At 33.4% G+C, this 24390-nt stretch overlaps 1 protein-coding gene across 1 annotated transcript; it reads right to left on the bottom strand.

The window, feature by feature from the left end:
- Window positions 1–464: 464 nt before the first annotated feature.
- On the bottom strand, window positions 465–24371 carry LOC132561237 (chromatin-remodeling ATPase INO80-like). The gene is made up of 36 exons (XM_060225966.1): window positions 24278–24371; window positions 22115–22268; window positions 20300–20403; window positions 19851–19918; window positions 18222–18353; window positions 17767–17899; window positions 16740–16789; window positions 16361–16516; window positions 16073–16126; window positions 15673–15876; window positions 15147–15342; window positions 14724–14791; window positions 14464–14512; window positions 13910–14004; window positions 12929–13042; window positions 12529–12624; window positions 12212–12414; window positions 11679–11763; window positions 11273–11390; window positions 10705–10790; window positions 9281–9448; window positions 8951–9050; window positions 8563–8658; window positions 8230–8323; window positions 7583–7669; window positions 7056–7305; window positions 6610–6729; window positions 6196–6424; window positions 5845–5972; window positions 5426–5593; window positions 4907–5065; window positions 4602–4704; window positions 4301–4386; window positions 3821–4043; window positions 3510–3689; window positions 465–3180 (listed from the first exon to the last, which is right to left on the bottom strand). Exons 2-36 carry the CDS (start codon window positions 22255–22257, stop codon window positions 3065–3067), a joined length of 4461 nt encoding a protein of 1486 aa, XP_060081949.1. The 5' UTR covers window positions 22258–22268; window positions 24278–24371; the 3' UTR covers window positions 465–3064.
- Between the last annotated feature and the right edge of the window lie 19 nt (window positions 24372–24390).

Below are 24390 nucleotides of genomic sequence, written 5' to 3'. Positions count from 1 at the left end.
CAACAAGTCCACATAATCGTAATCCTAACTCAAATTCAACAAAATCAGGGCAAAATATAAACAAAAGGAAGATTTACATGGTCACTCCTGAAAAATTACAAGGTGTTCTGGGAGATAACGACACCTGCCATGTAAATCTTGGTCAATCCTAGTAAGTAATGTCATATTCTCAAATGACAACAAGGTATACAACAACAGAACCAACAGGCAAACGGACAAGCATAAAAACGTCCAGCTTAGCAACAAAATATTTCTCAACGAGATCAATCTGACAACTGTAAAACTTCCCAAAAATTTTCATCAACCTACATCTTTTCAGAAAAACAATTATTAGTTTCAACATCATGATGTTCCAATGAACTCATTCAACATATTGTTAAACTGATATTTTTGCACATGTTCACCACATCCTGCAGAAATTCACAGATGTTCAATCACAAGAATTACAATACACAAAACATCAGTTGATTTAGAATACAAATTTATTTGAAAGTTTATCACAAAGAAATCTAAAGCTCATCATGTTACTTCTGACACAGCACACACCATTAGACAGGGACACCAGACACTTCCCTTACAGTCTGAAAACACTGTGTAGGTGTAACACGTGTGCAACACCCCTGTATACAAAATCACATCTGTATTAACTTCATCTTTATACAAGAAGTTAAACAAATACATTTATATATAACATCCATGAGGTGGAAATGAATAAAGGCTAATTGTTCAATCTGTGACTTTCATATTTATATATATATATTTTACCATTTTAAACTTGAGATAAAGTCAATATTTGGAATATCAATCCTAGCCCAGTTTTCAAACTGGAGAATGAAACCTGCAAGTTTTTTCAATGAAATGGTTTCATTTCTATACTTGTTGAAACACACACTCAATTACTGCCTGCATAAATCTGCATTATCAAAATGAAAGCATGCAAAGGAGCATAACTCTGATGATGTGACCTTACTTCATATATTGGGGAAAGAGACCCCATATCTTCAGTATGAAAAAGTAGCTCTGCCAGGCAGATTTACTTCCGTACAAAATTCTGGAGCTGTAGTTGATAAATGGAATTTGCACCTTTAGGCGTAATATCTCTACATTTGTGAATATAATTTGAACTTTGTCCAACTTAGTAGAACAAGAATAACAAAGGTACTTCAAAGCAGAGTTGTTTGTATAAAGTTCAATCAAGAAATTTTACTCCATCTTTCAGAGTTTAGATGAATTTTTGACAACAAGCACAGTAATGTACATCACAAGAAATTAAAGAATTCTGTCAACTAGTGTATTATGTGATGGACTTTTACTTATCCTGGAAATCCTGTAATACACCCATATAGCTAAAATGGCATAAAAGTGGCATTTGAAATGGTATACTTTGCACATAATTATTTTCAAGGAGCTCCCCATATCACAAAGTTTCTTTCACACAATTTCTTTGCAACACATTTTCTTTCAATTTAGTTGGTAAATCTTTCATTTCGAAGAACAAAATGTGAAGCTCAATGCATGAAAATATAAATGGAATATTATCACAAATCAAAATCTTTCATGATTTCTGAATATTTGTACATATAATACAAAAAAAACCCCAAGCAATTAGCAATACTTTTCAGCTCTTAACTTTACACTGATGCCTTAACAAAAACAACAGTTTCCAACTACATATCATTCCCAATAAAAACATGTAAAAACTCAATATCCTGATTTCATGAACACAAGTATTGTTAAATATAAACTTATCTACATGTTTGTTTAATAGAAAGACACAAGTCTGATATCGTAATTCAAAAAAATTAGCACTGAAAACATAAGCACATTCTTAGTAATATGAAACATTTAAAAACCAATAGCTTTTATAGGTAGTCTCCTGGTAGCCAGCAAGTACTGGCTGCTCTGACAGATACAAAGTATTAACTTGTAGCATTATATTGCTAATATATAGACTCTCAATAACTTAATACTTACATGGTATAGGCAGGTAAAATAAGCACAGGTGTAAATAAAATCACTTCTGCATATTCAACATTTCATCCATGGATGACAGTATTTTAATTGTTAAAAATTGAATGGTCATTACATTGTGCAATTTTTCCTCATCCTTGTATTAATGCTTTCTGTTTATTTACTTGCAACTACATTCCCTTCTCAACTCAACAAAATAGGTTTCACCATATCACCAAGAACACAAACATTTGGTCCAAAAAAATGACTGGAAAGTGATAACACATTCTCGTACATGTCTATTTGAAGATATTTCTGGTCGGTAATATTTGTGTTGTCATTGTCATTAAACAAATTCTCTTTAAGACCAAAATTCACGTATGATGGTGATTTCTTAGCAAATATACTATACACACATACACAAAAAGAAAAAGTAATGACCGAATCGGCTATCTTCCTTTCTCTTGTCAACCGAGCACAAAAGAAGTCAAAACAGTTGACCATTACTATATCTACTTCAATATTATGCCTCCATCTCTGTTCAATATGTTCTTGCTAGAGGTAGTGTGGGACTTGGATGTTGGAACATGTTCTATTTATTCTCATTGTTTGGGTGCCAAGAACATTGTTTCCGAACAACCTAGAACAATGTCTTCAGTGTTGTTCAGACACCTCAAGAACCAAAAGTGTCAGACCCCATGCATGCTTCATCCCGGCTAACAAGAGTAATTAATATAAGATCATAAAACTTGTTCTGATATTATTGTAAAGCAAATGAAGTAGTAGAAGTAGTTATTAAGATCAAGGTACAATCTCTAATAGACCTGATGTCAATCCGTGGACTTATATCCTAACAGTTATGACAAACTGTCAGGGTAAATTCTCATTTTAGGCGAGTTCCAACAATTCAGTCGCCTCTAAGACGTCCCAAGGTTCAGCTCCATACTCAATCATGGTTTGTTATGGCTATTAACAAGTCTGTTCCCACTTCATGATTAAACTGTGGTCAGATTGTCTCCATTCCATTAACGGAAGTTTTAAAATTCCATACCACATATCAAAGTTTGAGATTTGAGCAAATACCATTGTGCAGTAAACCCTAGTAAGGTTAATATCAGCTGGGAGGTTTGGAGTGTGGTGGTACTGGCACAGGTGAACCTGACTTGGGCGAGTCTGTTGACAGGTGAGCCCCTGGGGGGCCTGCACCACGAGAGGGGGAGGGTGATGCACCTACAAATACAAAATAAGATTTATGAATATTGGGACATATCAGCCTAGCTAAGAAAATTCAGTCTTAATGATACTGTACTTATTACGATAAACATAGTCGGATACATTCCTATTGACTCTAAATAAGCCTAGACAACACAAAACAGTCCTGAGACCTGCATTTCACAATAGTTTCTTGGAAAATCATTTCCAACCCCACCAGTAAAAATGATGCTATCAAAAATGTTATTGTATGTAGCATTTATAGCTACCTAAAGATGGTGGTACTACAAAACTTCTTCATCAAAATATTTTAGTTTAAGACAGCATCAAAAACATGCAATCATTACCTGTGAAGTTATAGCCATATGCTGCATAGGCTGCAGTCATGCCTGCCTGTGCTCCAGCAATCTCGGCTGCACTCAGGGCCTTTCTCACACTGCCCCTCCCACGTGGTCGCCGACCAGTGCTTGATACAGAACCCTTTGGCCTACCTCTTTTCCCTCGCTTGGTTGATGGAGTTATATTACCTGTAAGGTCAATATTGAAGAAATTTTTACTTTTGTCTTCCTTATTGCTAACACATTGACAGTATCTGTTTCATCAAGAGTGCTAGAAGGGGATCCTAATATTTCATACCTATACATAGAAGACTACAAACCTTGGTAAGTTGAATGGGCGTCGTCCACAATGACAAGACCGTCATTGCTACTGTCATCTGCCCCATATAGACTAGACTGATGCATGACCTCACTCCCATAGGACACAACACTCTGTGGGCTGGCAGGTACAGAAGTGGAGTCCAGACTGGCCACAGATTCTGTATCACCTGCCGCTATTGTGAAATTCACCTCCTCTGCCTTTGATTTCTTCATTTCACGTTTCTGAATTAGATTCATTAACAATACATATACAGAATACCAACGAGTCCACACAAGCATATTCTCACCTATCCTTATCCTTCCCCTAAACATGTTAGTTTCTTTACATTTGCAATCTTTTCATTTTCCTTGCTTACTCTGAAATACATATATGAATACTTTAATCTTAAAACATCACAAGGGTTCCAATATTCATTCTTTTTGAACATACAATCTTGGACATAATAAATGCATCAGAATTCTTGCAGCAAAACACTTACCCGTCCATAGGATTCTCGTTTCCTCTTCTTATCTTTCTCCTTGTGTACATCTTCCTTCATTTTCTTCTCATCTTGCCTTGACAACACTGCATAAAAAACAATCCAAATGCTGTAAACCCATATATGGTAGAAGGCAGACCGATGATCATTGCTTAGCTTTTATAATTGGACAGTATTTTTGATACATTTTGGAATATTAATAACAATACAGTAAAGATCATTAAAGATCACCTGTACTGAAAAATGTGTTGTAAAACTTGAGACAGCCAATGAGGTATGAACTACAAGACGTATGACTTACATTTCGATTCCATCTCTTCATCATCAATAAGAAGAGATACAACTTCCTTGGGTTTGAGCACATCTGGACGGAAGTTGCCCCCACTGATAACCATTCTCTGGATCTGAATTAAAAAACATTCAGGACACATTACAACACAAAGTCAATCATACTTTTCTGTAAGTGATGATTCCAAGAAAATATTCTGTAATTCTAGATATTCAAACTTACCATGAGCAAGACAAAACATAGGTTATTGAGCAAGCAATTTCGATCAGAACAGAAATCATAGTGCAATGAAGAACTTCTTAAAATCCTGTGTTTACCTCACTCTTTTCCTTGGCCCGCTGCAGTATACGTTCCTCTATGGTGCCTTTACACACCAAGCGGTAGACAGTGACTTGTTTGGTCTGTCCTAGTCTGTGGGCTCGGTCCATAGCCTGCTGGTCTACAGTAGGATTCCAGTCACTGTCATAGAATATCACCTGTAATAGGAAGACAAGTTGGTGAACGAGTTTAGCAAAGTGTGTTAAGAAAGTTAAATAAAAGAAGAAAGTAACAATATACTGAACTATATTCTACAATCACCTCAGCTGCTTGTCAACTGTAGGATTTTTTTGTTCAAATTTCATTTAAATAATATTATCAACAATGAGATTCAACTTATTAACAGTAAGATTAATGTTTTAGAACAAATTTTGCGACAGCTTCAGAAGCACTCAAAACAAAACAAACACATATACTTTCACTTCATCAACATTTGGGATTTAAAAGTTTATAATGTGAAGAAAATTTGTAATGATTTCTGTGGCTTGTATTACATGTCCATGAATACTCGAACTCACAGTGTCAGCAGCAGTGAGATTGATTCCCAGACCACCAGCTCGAGTACTTAGTAAGAACACAAAGATGTCTGTTCTGTTCTGGAAGTCTGCCACCATGTCTCGTCGCTCCGAGATCTTGGATGATCCATCCAGTCTGATATAGGTGTGCTTTCGGTGCCACATATATTCCTATCAACAGTTAAACACAATATTCAGTGCCGCCAGTCAGAGACATATTTTTCATGAAGCAGTGAACATTTTGCATTATTCAAAATTTTTTTTATGAACTTTTTAATGGAAGTTCCCTTCCATAATTATCCCGAAAATTAAAACCAGATCACAATGGAAATATTTTCTAAACATGAATATATAGAATATTTAGAAAAAAAGCAACTACTGTTTGCATTAAAATATAAATCAACACAATTTCTTTTTTGTACCTCAAGCAGATCTATCATGCGGGTCATTTGTGAGTAAATGAGAACTCTGTGACCCTCTGTCTTCAGTCTCTGTAGAAGCGTGTCCAAGACAAAAAGCTTCCCAGCATCAGCAACCAGTGTTTCCTTATCTACAAATGGAACAACTAACTGCATCAACCACTTAATCAAACCAGGCTTTACATGCAATTTACATTTTTCAGATGTTTTGTTCTTAGTTTTGATAAATATAACCATTATTTGAATGTCAAGCAATTGTCAGTATTTGCACTAGAACAGATCAGCCTTAATGATTACTATTACAAATAATAGTTTCAAAGATTTCATTTAATACATCATTATGAATCTAACTACCTGGAGCATAGATGCCAAACCAGCCATGTTTCGGTCGCACAGCGTATAGTCCTGCTGGTTGGGTTAAGGTGAAATTCCAAGGGTTCCACCAACGGACTTGAGTGTAAATATCTGGTGTACCATACAGCAAACTATTGCGTGCATCTAGTGTACCACATAGACTGTCCTTCAGGAACTGCCACGCCCCACTTCTATCACATGTCTCCCACTTATGACTACTCACTTGGATCTAAACAGCCAAGTATATCAATTGGTGAAAGGACAAATTGGAAATGTATGTATAATGCTATGAATTCACAATTCAAAAGATTTTTTCTTTTCTTTTTCTTCATGAAATTGATATTACGAAATTTCCTAAGTTCATATTTTAAAACTTAAAAAAAAAAAAAAAAAGAAGAAAAAATACAAATCTACCTTTGGCATGGTGTAATAGAGACAGCTGGGGATATCTGTCGGCTGACAGGGATACACCACAGGCTCTCGGAATTGGTGGATGTGCACAGGTAGTTCCAATGCTTCCAACTGTTTATGGGCCTACAGTGGTAAATGCAAAGAAGAGTTAAGCCTTCAACCAGAATTGCAAAACAAACTACCATCTTATATACATTTCAACAGCAAACTTTGATTAATATGAAGTGTCCACCTCCTTGCCCATCAGATAAATTAATACTACTGCCAAAATTTAATTCCTGATAGATCACTGGAAAGTCCAGAGATGCTTCAATCATGTCTGTCTAACTTAAGTTTATCAATGACATAAGTCTCTATAACAGGGTATGAACAAACATGAACACTAAACATATCAATGAATACATTCCAAATATCCAATTATTTCAAAAGCATTTCCATGATATACTTACTTTAGTTGGTGAGTGAGGAGGACTTAAAGGATTTTTCTTTGCCAGATGACTAGCACGGAGATTGCGTAACCGGATTGCTTGGTGGCCCTGTGTCTCCTGCATGCAGTGGTACTCATGTGTTATGAAGGAATAGAATGGAGAAGTTGCAGTAATGAACACAAATTGGCGTAGGTATCGTGACTTGACCAGGTTAGGAAATGACAGGGGCTGATGTGGAGCCAGATAAAAACTGGTCCTGTCCAAACAGTGTCTACAATGTTAAAAACATGTGTTTGATGAGGTTGGTAAATGGTCTTGTTGGTTTTTTGTATGACTGAATCCATTCTAAAGCAATGATGTATTCAACAGCTACTTATAGATAACTATGTAATAATAACCGTCTTCAAATTTATATCCTTCAATTTTATCTTTTCCCAAGAACTTGATAAACTCACATAAAGATTGTCATCTTATATAACGTAATCATGATATTCTACATTATAGTTTTGGATCTATTAAAAGAATCACCAAATGATTAAAGCCTTTACCGTCTACACTTCTGAACTTTACTGGGCCAGGTTCCTGAGTGGTGTATCCGGTATTCCATCTTCAGCATTAGAAAAAGTGCTAACCATCTATGAGAGAAAATAATACATTCTGTAGGATTTGGACTTTTAATCCAAAAAGGAAGTAACACCCTCAACATATCAGACTTAAGAGGGATATTCAAAATATTATCCATGATGTTCCAGAACTAAGATGAATTAAAAGGCTCGATTTATTAAAAATGAAAATTTTCAATAGCTGAAAACATTCATAAACTTATATAGCCTTCACATGTGGACCAAAAACAAATCTCAAGTGCTAAAAACAATTAAAACAGGTCTGAGAATATTTGCTGTCTGTTCACATGAGCAGACACTTTTCTCTCTTTACTGTCTCCTAGAAATAGAGTTATACATTAACCTAAAGGACCACAACTAAATTCTGAAGAGGACTTAAATCCACCAAAAGGCTGAACTCTTTTGTTAATGAAGAAAATGCTGAAAAGCCCAATACCAGACACTTGATATTGTTCAATCTGACGTATCTGTGACAATCTGTGCCTCTCAAATCTATTTAAACATGTACATATCACCCTACATGTTTTACTTTTCCTGTCCAGGGACATCAGTTTTGTATCATTTATTCTTACCTAACTAAGATGCCCCCTGCCATGTAGGCATGAAGTTCCTGTGGGGACAAATCTATAAACCTTGAGAACGAGAAACAGCTATCAACACTGGACCCTGTAAATATACAAACACCAAACATCATAGCAATAGGTCCTTACAAACAAGAAACAATTGTTATCTTCCAAATCAAACCATTTCTGAAAATTATAAACTGATGTGGCTTGTTTAATCCGAGTGAAGACTACCTTGTTGTGTTAAAAGCTATGCAACAACTGTGGTGTTTTACTTCACTTGAATATTAAGGATTTAGTTATGATATCATTTAGTTCAAAAGACACGAGCAGATAACTGACCTGAAGACAGTGAACTATGGACATTGTCTGGTGAGTGTATATAAAATGTACTGTACACCAGTCTCTGTCTACAGTTGACAGCATAATACTGGATACCTGGAAACAGAAAACAAAAAAATTGGAAATAAAAACCAGAAGAATCTACTTAATGACAGTCAAATCAGTTACCTATATTGATTTCTAAAGATTTTAACAACCATTCAAAAAGATTTTACTTAAATGAGACTGTTAAAGAAAAGATTTATTTTCAAACATTTTATATGAAAAAGAGAAGAATTAATGTTTTTTTTTAACACATAAATACAATGCTAGCTTTTGCACGGTCTAGATACTAGAAGACTGATCTTCAATGTATACTATTTTCTTTGTCAGTAATTACTGCACACACCTTCACGGTATACAAGTTTTGGCACTTGGTAGGAAAGTCCAGTCATATAAAGAGGAGACCTGACCTCCCGTCGCTCGAACAATTCTGAATGGTTACACACCTGCAAAATAATATCACAGGACCTGGGTGTTTAGACTGCTGGTAGATTATCAATAATATTTGAATATAACATACTTTTCGTTTTCATCCTGTTTGCCAGGATGACCTTATTTACTAAGACTATAACATTAATTTTGAAGTACCCTCAACGAATCGTCACTGAATATTGTTACATTTGATATGACACCACAAGGTTAGTAACAGAAACCAGAAAAATTATTTTTAACTTACTTTCCTAAACTGCATGACAATGTTCATGAGACTACTGGTGGTAGACTGGGACTGGGAGGAATTGGCACTGGAGCTACACAGCAAATCGTCAATAGATATCTTGTTCCTGATGGCACGGTACAACATTCGCTGTCTCAATGTGAGGGGGCAATACACCAAGATTTCAATCTGCAATTTTAAAACATACAATTATGAAATCTTGTTAACACTGAAATGTCATTTTGGGTCAAATTATGATTATTGGTAGAGACAAAAATAAAAGGAAAGACCTTTGAGTACAGTAATCTTTTTAATGTTACTGTTGACATCATTATACCATCAAGCTACAATCAACCCTCAGAAACCACAAAAAAGCTGAAAGACTCCTCACAGCAATAATCAAGCATTTGATTCTGACATATGAATGAATCGGGTGTAAGGAGCAACCAGCTTGTATACTTAAAGCCAAACGAAAAGTACTCTTTTCACAGCCAATCAATTCTATACTAGTTTTTTTTTGCTTTTCTTTTGATGCATCAGTTTTCATACAGTTTTATTCCTGCCCAAACAAAGAACATCATCTTTTCCCTTTTCTTATTGTTGCACCAATACTGTAATTGTTTTCAGGCTCCAGTAAACAATTCAGATTTATTATAGTCAAAATTTTCATATTAACTTTTTTTTCATTGAAGACTTGATAATGTAAATAGTGCAATGTGTGTTAAAGGTATGTCTTTATTTTTTTTATTAATCCATGTGTGCACATGTAGACCGAGAAGGTAGATGAAAGGATGTACATGTGCATATCTTCCCCCAAAACAGATACATTGTAGTACATGTGTATACTGTGTCACATTAACTGAATTAATTCACAAGATGTTAGGGACTACACAGGCTAATGTTGACACAAAATAAGTCCATATACTACTCTTCTAGTTAGCCCCATCATTTTAAAATATTGAAGTGAATCCATGATTTTGTATGTTCCCTTGAGAAATGCTTCTCTGCCGTGCAATGATTGTGGTGTTTTTTGTCCGTGACTCTGGATCATATCAATGTTTTAAGCTTTACACTACACTGGTAAAAGTACTGCGTGACTCTGGATCATATCAATGTTTTAAGCTTTACACTACACTGGTAATAGTACTGTATTACTGTTATCGGATTAAACCACGCTATAATGAATAGGAATAATGAAAATATTGTAAAATTTGGTAATTATTTAGGTATTTGTTTCAAATAATCCCTAGAAATTCTGACCTGTTCTATTGATTGCTAAGATGATTGTTAAAAGAAACAAAATGTATTAAAAGTGGCTATCCAGCAAAGAGACAACATCTGACTTGAAAAAGATGACGTCTCCTGCAAAAAGATATGACATGTTTGACTGAAAGTTGATTTCATTAGTCGTATGTTTTAAATATCAAAAACGGGTCTGTGTTTACCTTGTCTGACAATTCATTCTCAACATCCTTTTTAACTCGACGCAACATGAAAGGTTTCAAGATCATATGAAGTCTGGATAATTGGTCTGAAAATTGGAATGTGGCACAGTCAGTTGAGAAAAAAGGTCCATCAAATTACATTCATAAGCAATAAATTTCAACAACAAAATTTATTTAAATCTGTTATTGTGAATAAGATAATTCAGAAGATAATTGCAGATGTATTAAAGAAAATTAATTTAGTGTGAACATTTACTATTCTTTATCAGTGAACATTTTTCAAACACAGAACATGATTTGACAAGACAAAGGAATTAATGACATCTAGTATGAAGTTTTCTGGAAGTGGAGTTGAAACTTCTAGTCATAAATAAATAAAACAACCTGAAGAATGATGCACAAAATACAAGAGCATTATATGTCTTTGGGAAAAAAAATTACAGAAAATATACCGCGGTATTTCTGATGCCTTTTGATGTCTTTGGGAAAATATGTTCTGGAAATATACATAGGAGATATGAGAATGACTAAGAAATAAACTTGTCCAACTACAAAGTGAAAATCTTACTTTCATCAATTCCAGACTGCTTTTCCACATGACTTTCAATGTCTTTTGAGAACCATTCGTTAAACTCATCGTGGGAATCAAACAAGGTAGGCATGATAAAGTGTAACAAGGCCCAAAGCTGCAATATGATAGGGATGACTCATTCAAGAATCAACAATAACACATACTTTATCAATAATGCTGTAATATTATTTTTCAAATCCTGCATTTATCCAGAAACAAGTCACATTTCATGTACAACAATGTATTCTGCTGAGTAATATTAGGTAACATGAATGTGAATGTATGACATGATACATAGTCACACAAATCATTATAAAGTCATGTTTTATGTGGATATGAATAGCAATACTGAAACATGTTAAAGTGATAATCAACAAATAAGATAAAAGGAGCTCTTGCTTACCTCTGCCATACTATTTTGTATTGGCGTTCCTGTCAACAGTAGTCTGTTGCGACAATTGAATCCTAGAAGTATTTTCCATCTCACACTGAAATGATATTTGATTGCTATAAATATTTTTTTTTCGTTATAGCATATAACTCTTTGGCATAGAAATAATCTATTTCTTATTGAATTCATTATCATTTACTACATACCAAAATTGTCCATGTGTTGTGCATTCATGTGGGAACAACAATGTTACTCTGTTATATCTGACTCTATCTGGCTCCAAACAAAATACTGAACACTAAAATGTGTCAAGTTTGTTATTTCTTGATTTATTTAGCCAGTCAGCCCTGATCAGCTTGAGGATCGATTACAGTAAAACTAAATATTGTGTTGCTGAAAATTCAGTACATTCTACTACAATCAAAGGTGATCACATGCATCAATATTGAATTATATTTTAATTTTTTAAATTAGTTTTAATTAAATTTGAACCAGTAATCAATATTACAGTTATTAACGAAACTAAGAAGAAATCATTGCAGTACCTGCTGCTGCTCTTGAGGGCTTGAGCCTCATCCAGGATCATATACTGCCACTTAATGCGTTGGAAGTACTTCACATCCTGAATGACAAGCTGATAACTAGTGATGACTACATGAAATGAGGCATCCTTCGTGTGCAGACATTTGGAGTCCCAGAACTTCCTCAAGACTCGTCGGTCTGTGGCATTACCCCAATAAGGCACAACCTGGAAACAACAAATTAATCTTGAAAATAGACAACAGCTTTCTCCCTTTCCAATAATACAACTATTGAAATGAAAGTAATCGTCTGTCAACATTGAAAATAGTAAACAGCTTACCTTGAACTTGGGAACAAATCGTGCTATCTCCTGCTGCCAGTTGTGTAGTGTTGACGCTGGTGCTACAACCAGGAATGGACCCCAAGTTCCCTGTGCCTGTAGAAATAAATACAAAGATATTTCCATATATTACTTTAAATTCTGTGAAAAAAACCAATTATTACACCAATTACAAAGACAGCTCTGAAATACAGCCAATAAAGTTTAAAAATGAGAGATGATTTTCTTTACACTTATAAAGCAATGACAGCAGCAAAGTTATCGAGATGTATTACATGGGGCATTCAAAAGCATTCTCCCTTTTTATAATCTCTTTCATCCTAGGATTTCTGTAGTGCAATGAGCTTCAGTGGCAACAGGAATGCTGTGTTATCAGGGCTTATTACTTGCCATGACCTACCTCGGCCAGATGAGCAAGGACTGCAACACTCTGCACAGTCTTTCCAAGTCCCATTTCATCAGCCAGGATACCATTTATCCCTTGATCATAAAGATTTGCCAGCCAATTCATTCCCTACAAAAACAAACAAACATTTAAAATTCTTTACAAGTAGATGAAGGTCCTATCTGAAACTTCTTTTAAGAAATAAATTATTTAATGTGGATAAGGTAAAACTGGACAATTACTGTTTTGTTAATCAATATATATGGTGTATTGCACATTATCCAAGATAAATGAACAGTCATAGTTTTCACATTTTGGATAATATAAATTACTTTGATGTCAAGGCTGTAGTTTTCATTTACACTTCATACAGACATCAGGATATTTTGAAGAGTTGCATTGAAAAATTTGACTCTAAAATAAATTGGATATCAATACCCAAAATTTCCACTTCAAGTCCACATGAACAATATCATAATCAATGTTTAACACTGAAAGTTGTTGTTACAACACTTTTCTTTAATATAAAGATAATCTTTGATCATGCACACTTTCTTTTAAAAAGGTTACAATTTAAGATAAAAAAAAAAATCAAATATATATAGCTGTCACTAGGTGGTAACAAGTATACTCCCTCCCTTCTTTGTCAAAATTGTCATTTAAATCAATGTATTGTGCACATTAGTAAATTAGCTGAAGAAGTTTTTTTCAATCATTAATGTACAGAGGTATAGCTCTGTAAGTAGGAATCATATGGAAGTGCATGGACAGATACTGCAAGCCAAAAAGACTGCACATTGGAGAGAGATCCATTTAAAATGAATAAAGTTAAGAGGAGTTTTTACATAAAAGGATATAATTCTTCCAAAAAGGGTCAAAATGCAAATTTATTTGGGGCTGTACAATAACCATAATGGGATAATTCTTTCAAAGGGAGTTGTAAAGCAATACTATTTAAGTGGCACATCTCCTGATGATAGTCGTTTTTTACAATACCTTAAGCTGGTAAGTTTTCAAAGTTCCTTCAAACATACTGGGCTGTGGCCTATCAACATCTGTGCTAATTGATGGGTTGGCAAAACTTGATTCCGCTATAAAATGATAACAATGAGATAAGAAAGTTTATTTAGACTATTTCAGACTTGTTAATGGTATTTGTCATATCAATCAAATCACTCGAATCACACAAAGGACAGTAGGTGTAAGTAAAACACATTCAGTTGAGTTGAAAAATTAATAACTTTGGTAAGACTAATAAGAAAAACATCAACTTTGTTTTCAGTCTGATATTCCAATAAAAGAATAAGTTGCTTGATTTGCTCTATAAGTACAGCAATAATTCAGATTGAACCATTGGTCCACAATTCTATTATAGGGCACAGTAAACTCTTCCATCACATTCAAAATTGAATTGACTTGAAAATGTTGGATCAAAAGTACTGACTTAGACTTCAAATGTGAGAAATTTGACACGATGTACATCTGTAGTGAAGACATTTCCCAGACCTTCCATTATAGGATAATTTACTTGTGGAGGAAATATTACTCACATGGATCATATGTAGATTTACTGGCAGCACGACTGTTGAACGAAGCATTCTGTGGAGAAAAAATCATACAATAAATGATCAGACATTGTAGTAAATTGGGTTGATTCCTTCTCCAAATAGCTATCAACTTTTTAAAGCCAAGATTATTAACACTTGCATTTGCTTGTTCAATGTTGATTCAAGTTTTGATCAATATCTTTTCATGACTAGAACAGCTGCTGTCCTCATTGAAGTTATGTAAATCAAAGAACCAGTGATACCTTTACTTTGTGGGCTTTGTAGGCATCCTCAGCATTCCTCAATGCAAGGTTCTTCATTCGGTCACTATCTACAAAGGAGGTAAAACACAAATGTTGAAAGAATCATTTTCCACCAAATTTCCAGATTTTGTTTCCTCAATTAGTTACATTGAGTAAATATATAGACTTAAAATTTCTTGAGAGTATCATGACAGTAAAATTCATGTAAAAAAACAGAAAACTTTCATTTATAGAATATTTCAAAATAAGCAAATAAACATATTTGTTTCTATATACTGCTTAAGCATTTTGAGTGTATATTTCTTATTCTTATTTATAACTAAAATGTTAGCACAAACATCCCTGCTTCTTTGGATATAAATATTGTTTGATTTTTACATCAGAGTAAAAAGCCTTGTAATTAAAGCTCTATGAGAACTTTACCATAATCATCTGATGCTACATCTACCAGAACACCTCCATCCACCTCAATGTCTTTTTGTGGTCGAGACTCATCAAGCTGGCGCAAGATCTTGTCTTTGTGACTCTCCCCTTCTCCTGTCATCTTTCTTGCCATGAAATGAGCATACAGCTCTGTCTGTGTGATCAGGAAGTTAAGCTTCCTCTGCTGTCGCTTAGCCTGTTGCAAAAAAAAAAAATATGCATTATAAAAACATGTCAAGAATAGTTCAAAACTTTCCAAATTCACTGTCTATTATAAATAGTTCTATCTTTATCATTAGAATTTTAAATCCTGTATTCTAACGCCTCACCCTATCAATCGCTGATATCTAGAATTACAAACAAATGTGTTTGCCTTGCCCTGCAAGAAACTCATCCTCTCATTCTGAGCTAAAGATAATGTGTTGGCTCCCTGGACCTCTTGCAGGATACCATCAAATTGCAAACAGTATTGAAAACTTTCTTTTTCTTGCAGGCAACAACACTTAAAAATAAAGTCCAAGCCTACCTCTCGGAGTTCTACATCCATCTTCCTCTGTTCCTGTGCCTCTTTTTCTGCTCTTTTCCTATGTTCCTTCTCCACCTTTTCAAATCGTTTCCAGTAGGTCTGCATTTCACGCGAAAGACGTTTGGCACGGGATGGAATTTCTTTCATGGTCTTCTGGGACTGAATCGCAGCTCTCCTACACTCTCGCATACATTGCTGGCTGATCTGTTGATAAAGAATCAATCAAATTTTATCTAACTTGGCCCAGATGTCAACCGGAATCATTTCACAATCTCAGAAAGAGAATTTGATCTATATTATTTTTTCAACCTTCATGTAATCAATAGAGCCTTTTATTTGACATCCATCATTTAAGCTATATTTTCATCTTTTGATTTATCAAACCATACACAAAGCCCACCTTTTTAAATGTCTGCAGCATTTCTTTCCTAGCTGAAGCCTTTTGCTTTTGTGCCTACAAGAAGAAACAAGACTTATGAAAAGAAAATCATAAATTCCAATTTAAGACAATTTTTTTTCAGTTGGATTGTGTATAAGAAAGTTAATGACATTGAAAATCATCTAGATGCAGAGTGTGATAAAATTCATAAGCACCATTTTTTTTTGTATTTTCTACAATATAGTAATTCCCTGGATTCACATTGGAGCTTTCTCGAGGTGTTCAGGATACAATCACCATTCATCATACCTTGGGAATTTCCTTTTTGGCAATAGAGATCCATAACCTCCTGCGCTTGGCATCTGCCTGTTCAGGAGTTAATTTTTTTACTTTTGCTGATTTAGAAGCAGCCTGCCTTTTGTGTGCCAAGAATGCCTCTATCAGCTCAGGGTCCAAGTCAAGTTCCTGGAAAGAAAAAAAATAAACATGCACATGACATGTATGATTTGAAATGTTATCTATGCTAACTGAAAATCACTACTCCCAGCAATAATACAAGTATAATTTCATAACAGATCACAGAAATTGACACTGATGTCGTCCAAACTTTGCTTGTTTTTAACAATGCTGCCAGAAGGGTAACACTGATTTCAATATTGAGACCTCGTTTGTTTAGAAACACACTTACTGCTTGTCCATTCCCTAAACGTTTCTCCTTTTTCAGCTTTTTCAACTTCACTGAAAAAAATAAACAGTACATATTTAATTAAACTTGTTTGAAGTCAACATTGATCAACTAATATCTAAGTATTTGAAACTGATACATGTTAATGTTTTGCCCAATGCACGTTTATAGACGTTTATGTTAGGACGTTTACAGAGGTATCATTCAATATCTGCTGTACAATGTATGAGCAGTGATAAATCTACATGCAATAATTTTGAAAGGACTCAAAAGAATTTGTGGCAATACCTAAATTTTATATTTTGGAACCCATTGTTTTAGAAATACAGTGAAAAAGGACTAATGAAAATAAATTGTAGATTGATTGATATGTAACATTCAAAAGATGGTGGTGGGGAGGTAACTAGATTTATTAAAGTTTTAAGAGCATCCCGAGACCAAATTGATTAGTATATGACATAATGAAATTTGCTTCTGTGACAATGTGCCTGGATGGTGATGGTAAGCTTGTTGATATCCTAATTCTGCTTTGCAAACATTGCTTAATAATTTCATTTCAATCTTCAATAGTCCCATTTCCAAGTTCCAAAGATAAACTTTTGAAATCCTTTTTGATCAAACAAGCTTTTTGACCTCTTCCATGAGGTTTTTATATGAAGTTATTCCCAGTTACACTGAACAGAATTCTATTCAATCATTTGAAGAAATTGTTTACAATTTTTTTTATTAATGTATCAATTGTGAAAACAATGTAAATGACATTCTCTATAAATTTGTGTAAGCTCTTTTATATTTAATCATTTGGGTTCATATCTTACCTAAAAATTGATAATCAATGAAAAAATCATGAAAAATGTCTTCATTGTTATTTGACTGTGTTGAAATATCAATAAAAAAAAATGCTTTTCTTTCCAAAACAAAATTTTCAAAGATATTGACAGAATTTAGAAAACCATTTTCACTATTTCAAAGAGAATTTCTTTTCCAGTGAAAAGTATATTAATATTGAAATCTTTAAAAGCAACAATACCTTTTAGCTTTCTTTCCATTTTTTTCTGATCTTTGGATATTTTTCTCTTTGGCCCCATGAATGATTTCTGATGATCATTGTACTTGTCAAAATTGGACAGTAAACCTGTGCTGTAGTACTGGAACTGATGAAGCTGTAAACAAGTCATGCATAGTACAATTACAAATTTCCTGATACATTTATCAAGTAGATAACAATGACTTCTAACATCAATGATATCCAGAATCTTGTGCACAAATCCTTCAGCAGCAGTTAATACATGAAATCAATCGAAAATGACTAATATGTCCTTAATAACTATAAAATAAAAAATGACTGAAATGTTCTTAATATAATGCATAACTAGGTGCTATATCATCTCAACCTGACAGTGTTTTTAAAGGGTTAGAAATCCCATCTGGTTTTAAGTTGAAGCAGCTTGCTCGATGGTATGAAGTAAGTCAGTGACAACTAACCTCATTATCTTGATAGAATTGCATTTGATGCTTCCGCTGGTGTTTGTGGATCTTGAGCATGGCATGAAGGTCTTCCTGCCGGATTTCTTTCTCTTCATCTTCATCTGATGAACTATCACTCAACAAGATATTCTGTAAGAAAGTTCAAATAAATAATCCAAGCCCCCAAAATAGATATCTTGTATGTCATGTTATCTATACCACTAACAAGAAGCAAACAAATTTTCACTTCAGACAGAATACATGCAGCACTTAATATGCTTTTCAATTAAAAAGAGATCAGACATTGGTATTTCTGGAGATATAATTCATGGGGGAGACTATTGAGGCCAAAAAAGCTATCACAATAGTATTGCCATAGTAAAATTACTATTGCAATATGCTTCATGCTATTCTGTGATATTTGTTGTGAAACTCATACACAGCTGGACTATCATTTTCATATATACCCTAGTTTACAATAAACTTAGTACAATGCTTCTTTTTTCAAACTTGTTAAATGTTTTAAAAGGTGATTAATTAATCATGATTATTTGGTTTTGACAGTTTAAGTTTGATGCACTTCATACATTGTGTTAAAAAACAGTCTGACCCCAGTAACTAAAGGTAGGATAATATATAGCTATATATCAAATGAAGGTGCCTGTAATTTCACAAACAATAGTTTAATTGGGACCAGTTTTGTAACACTCGTCATAATTTTCAAGTAACAAAAAAACTGCCCTACTGCTGCTTTTTGCCTTTTTATTGAGCATGATTTTTAAAATGCTGCTACCTTCCACCATGGGTCATCTCAGGGATGGGTTTAAGACAAGGACACAGAGTTAAAGAGGTCACTCTCCTCTAATATAATTTGTAGATTTAATTAAATCATATTGGAAACAATAATAATATAACAATGCTTTATGATAAAACTCTCATTAATGTAACAACTTGTGCATAAAATTAAGTGATTGTGCAGTTGTTGTATTTAGCGCTACCCAGATCAAAGTCCCAAAGGTACTTTCATATATAAAGAAGGCTTGCAGCCATATGGCTATAACTGTGAAAAATCTTGCTTTCAAGTAGCATTTTTGTTTTGTCTTAAAACTATTGTTTACAATTGATAGTTGAAGAAACTATGGTGATAGTTATCAACTTGAAATTATGACATCAACCTATTGCTATCAAGAGCAAAGCTGTTGCAATACATCAATAAGTTGGCCTATTGTTATACCACTAATGATTCAGCCAATATTTAATATTTAATAATCAAGTGCAATGAACCATTAAGGAAAGTATGTATACTGCACATAAAAAGAGCTGTAAACAAGCTGATACATAAAAATATGATAATGTCACAATTGTTTATGCAGTCTTCTCCCCAAATTTAAACCAAATGAAGCTTCCATATTCAAATACAATTACATTTTACAAGTCAGATATTATTGCCTCTAAATTTTCAAGATATCAAACATACTTTAATCCAGATATAACTGTCATACAAATTGGTATAATGTTTTGTCCTGAAATTTCAAGTAACTAAATAATTACAAGATTTGCTTGTAAACATGAAAACCAAGAGTAAAATTCTATTCAGCCAGACAATATTTCAGATCCTCCATTTCACAACACAATTTCTCATCTTACCTTCAGCCATTTCCTTCCCTTTTTCACACGGCTAAAGTTATACAGTCTGGTTTTATCAGCCTTTCTCTCTGTATAGAAAATGAAATTAAGAATTAATCTATTAGAAAAAAATGCAACATTTTGCTTTCATCTTACATTTCTGATACCAAGAAATACAGATGTTTTACCTTTCCAATACTGAGAAACATTTAAGTTTTACTTTAATGTATATGGTGTGAAGATTATTATCTATAAGATATTGTATAACATTATAGAGTTGAGAATAACTTTTTACAAGTCATTCATAATAGATTTATTTACAAATCCATAATATTGAAATGTTTTCTCATAATCAAATCCTTGTACATGTCTTTATGATTGCAATACTTATGCTAGAAAATTATCTTAACATTCATTCTAAATGTAGGTCAGATCTTGAAATGATATAGATTTGCCTTATTCATACTGACCGGCCTTAGTGATGGTAATGCCATTGAGAATTTTGTTCCCCTCATCATCACGGAGACAAGGCTGGAGGAGGTCATATTCGCTATCTGTACTGTCATAAGGGTCACTAAAAGAAAAGGAAAAATTGGTTATTAACCTTTCTTTACCATTAATTAAATTCAAGGCCTATGCACATCTTTTTTTAAATTTCATATGGAAAAGACTGAAAACATTCCACAAAATTTTATGAAAAAAGTTTACCTGAAATTTAATACAGAGTATATATTCTGTGAATGGTCTTGAATGTTTTACCGGTTATTCATTGCTGTCCACAAATTCAAAGTTAAGGCAAAAATGGTGATAAGAACATAACGTGTAATAAATTTTCAAAGTCTGCAACACAGATCATGGTTCCACCTCATGAGGGGGAAAATATATCACCCCAATATTGTTTGTTTGCCAAAACCTGACTGGAAAATTTAGGGTTGGGTAGGTAGGTAAGGAAAAATATATACATACATATTAATACAAATTTTATGAATATGTACATAATCAATATCACAAAAAATGTTGCTTGCTTGTCCCCATTCACATATAATTTGACAATGCAAAATTTGCAATGTTTCACTTTTAATTTACAAATATGCTGCCAGATGGAAATTGTCTTCCACTCTTCAGTGATATTTGACATTTTAATGAAACATTTTGAAATACAACCTGAGATTGTTGTCATCTTTCAGTTTTTAGTTTTCAACAAAACATTATCAAGCGTAATAACAAACAAGTCAACAATAAAAACATACATATATGCTAAGGTTTTCTCTGTCATTGGAATACCTGCTATTACTTCATATTTGGCAGAAACACTGTTGCTGTTAAATATGTTGTCTGCATAATTAGCTTAAAAACTTTCAGCAGAAGTTGAAGTTGACTTGACTAACTGAAACTTGATAGTTGTCCATAACCTCACTGAACTCATCTAACAATTATGTGTCACCCAGAACAGTATCCAGAGCTGTATCCCATGTATCTTTTATATTAACTTTCATGATATTAACAAGTTTTGCAGTCTCCTTGTTCATCTGTTATGAAAAAGCAAGAAAAAAAGTAAATCCACACCATTTTTGTTTTCTTTGGTCTGCTCATGTTCAACTAGATGTTTGAAATGATCTGTGTACATGTGTTCTTAATTTCAAGTGTCTAAGTGACTTTCTTCATCGTGGGAAATATTTAATTCAGGGTCATCTAGCCAAACCACTAAAAAAGTAAACTCTGTAAAAAAAAATCAATATAAAATCTTTATAATCAGGATGATTATTTCTAGTCTGTCGGGTTTGGGCAAACAAACATGATTTTAAAGTCAATAAGACAATGTCTAGCGATAGGATGAGTTAAGGAGAATGAAAATCAGTAACAAGGTATGTAGTTAACTAAATAACTTGCTAATGCTAACTAACTAACTAACTGCTCATTTCAGCAGTTTCTACCTTGCTTATTGCTTCATTTAATTAATGTTAATTTGGATTTGTAAATCACTTGGTATCTTTACGAATCAAACTAGATGAACATACATCAACTTATTGTATATGAGTTACTTTTTTAGATTTTTTTTTTACAAATTTTATTTAACAATTGTAAAGCTAATGTTGTAGCATTGTCAAAAATATCCTTCAAAAGCCCGCATGAACAACAGTTTTGAATTTCATGATATATGCTAATGCTAAGGCAATATATAACCTGATTCAATAAAACTTAATACCTAGAATTCTGATTATAACTATACAGCTAGGTTTAACAAAACTGACTACAAGGTGTCATAGGTGTGACTTAATGAGTACCTATGAGTTGGTGGCTCGTTAATGATTTTTTCCACATGAGTAAGAAATGGTTCCAAGCATAGGGCACTCTCAATCTGCTGTATGTGCAGAGGCTTGGCTAACTGTTGTCCATAGTTGTGTTCCAGGGACGTGTGATAGGACATTATACACACTCCTGAAAATACAATCAGCATAATTCATATTTACAATTAATTACATCAATTGTACTGAAAAGAAATCAGGCTAATTGAGCACTCTAAAATATAAAGCTTATATACAATCCTGAAGAACTTGACACATGCCTATCCCAATTCAAGTTGAAACTATGTAAATATTCCCAAACTTATAAAGTTTTTTTTTAATTCAATAGGTATCAACAATCCATTAAGGATTTGGGAATTATAAGAGTACAGTACTCAAAGAATTTTTATAGAACTTCTAGAATTTCTGGAAATACTTAAATTTCCATTTAGAAACCTGTCCTTTTTTGCAGTAAAGTTGAAAAGGACTCATAAAAATAAACTGTTGATTGATCACTGGCAGGAAATGATGTAGGAACCAATCAACATGCATTTTTTGTAAAAATAGCAGAAGTCATAAACTAGCATTGTGGTGTCAACAACAGCAAGTACTTCAGAATGTGATTTGTACTGCAAGCACAATCATGTGAATAGTCAACCACAAACTCTAACTTACTGACATAAGTCATGATGTCATCATAAGTTGTTTTTTTATTATTATGTGACAGGCATGAAAATGAAATTGCCAACTGATATCAATACCTTATTTTAAAATGTAACTGAGCAAGTATGAGTGACTCATTGGTACACATCATAATGGACATAATATTCATGTCCAGGATCTCAAATTTTGAATCTCAAAAAATTGCAAAAACCAATACAGTGTTAAAAAAAGTAGAAACTTCAAATTTACAATGAAACTCCAGCCTCTAGGGCCTGTGGGAGAACAGAATCAAACTATCTGGTATAAATGCTGACAATATGAATAATAATAACAACTCAATGTCTATATCATCATTATGTGTTTTGCCAGTTGTCAGGTCTACATTCAATCCTTATATAATCACTTATTCAAAACATCTACTTGGTCAATATATACATGGAATACAACAATGAGAAAAAGAAAAAGACAACATAATGTACCAAAATGATAAGATAACAGAATGCTGTTTTTGATTCATATTTTTTTGCACAGAGTATGACTTTGAATGTGTCAGTCAAGGATAAGACAGCAGACTTATTCAACATCTGGAATAATAAAATTTGATATTATTCTATCTGTAAGATAGCTTTTAAGATATAATGAAAAATTCTTTGATGTCAAAATTTTGGGTCAAATGTTTGAGCAAATGCTGGTGTGTTCCCATAAATTATACATACCTATTAACTATTATATTAAATGAATTTATGATTAATTTACAAATAAAGTGAATCATTGAAACTTGTTAAATTCAACAATAACTTGTCAGTGAAGCAATCTCATATGTGTCAATTAATGTTACATTATATTAGTCCATTAACCTTTGTTCATATAATTCATTAGTATTGATAACCTGAATATATGTAACTTCATTTCAGTCTATTACTATTGCAATAATTTACACTGGGCATTACTTATACATAGGCAACTGCTTGTGTCATACCATTTGCAACATTGATGTAATAAAATTTGATAGGAATCGTCTATATATGAAGGAACAATATCTTAAAAACGGAAACGGCACTTCTCCATTTACAAGGGGACCTATAATTACTACTTTGAAAAGTCTCATTATGTCTGTTTAATTCAATAAAGATTAGAAATCAAATAAAAAAACGTACACAAGGTTAAACAAAACACGTTTTCAAACTTCATTTCCCTCCACTGCTATTTGCCGCAATGAGATGTTTTGTTGTTTTTATTGTAATAATTTATAATTCTGAGTGATAATCATTAGTATAGATAACCGATTGCCATAAAAACGTTTTGTGAATGACCTTTATTTGTAAGCGACAGCAGCACTCTATCGCTAACTACAACAACAGACAACGTGCTAAACGGGTTTCCTCTGAAGGTTGGTGACATAAATAACACAATAATCAGTTTACAGACATAACCAACATACAAAATATTTGTAGCAGACGAAAACAATAAACACATGGCACGCTAAAAGTCACATTTTACCTTAATTCCAAATTTCGACCCCTATTTTCTATTCATGAAGCTAACAAATGTATGCAGAAAAGAAACCAATATGGCGGGTTTTCCAGGATAGCCAATACAGCGCAATGGCTGTT

Source organism: Ylistrum balloti, unplaced genomic scaffold, assembly GCF_031769215.1.
Source record: "Ylistrum balloti isolate Yb309-2 unplaced genomic scaffold, AGI_CSIRO_Ybal_v1 Utg371182, whole genome shotgun sequence".
In the NCBI taxonomy this organism is placed as follows: domain Eukaryota; kingdom Metazoa; phylum Mollusca; class Bivalvia; order Pectinida; family Pectinidae; genus Ylistrum; species Ylistrum balloti.
This window is presented reverse-complemented; position numbering and strand designations above follow the sequence as displayed.

What these genes read in the sequence shown, in the direction of transcription:
- LOC132561237 (XM_060225966.1), bottom strand. Translation starts at nt 22,257, where the DNA reads ATGTCCTATCACACGTCCCTGGAACACAACTATGGACAACAGTTAGCC. An exon ending in GTTTAGGGAATGGACAAGCA is followed by an intron (nt 16,517 to 16,739) that starts GTAAGTGTGTTT and finishes TTTTCTTTCCAG; the next exon opens with GAACTTGACTTGGACCCTGA. An exon ending in ATCTCACTGCTGCTGACACT is followed by an intron (nt 5,066 to 5,425) that starts GTGAGTTCGAGT and finishes TTCCTATTACAG; the next exon opens with GTGATATTCTATGACAGTGA.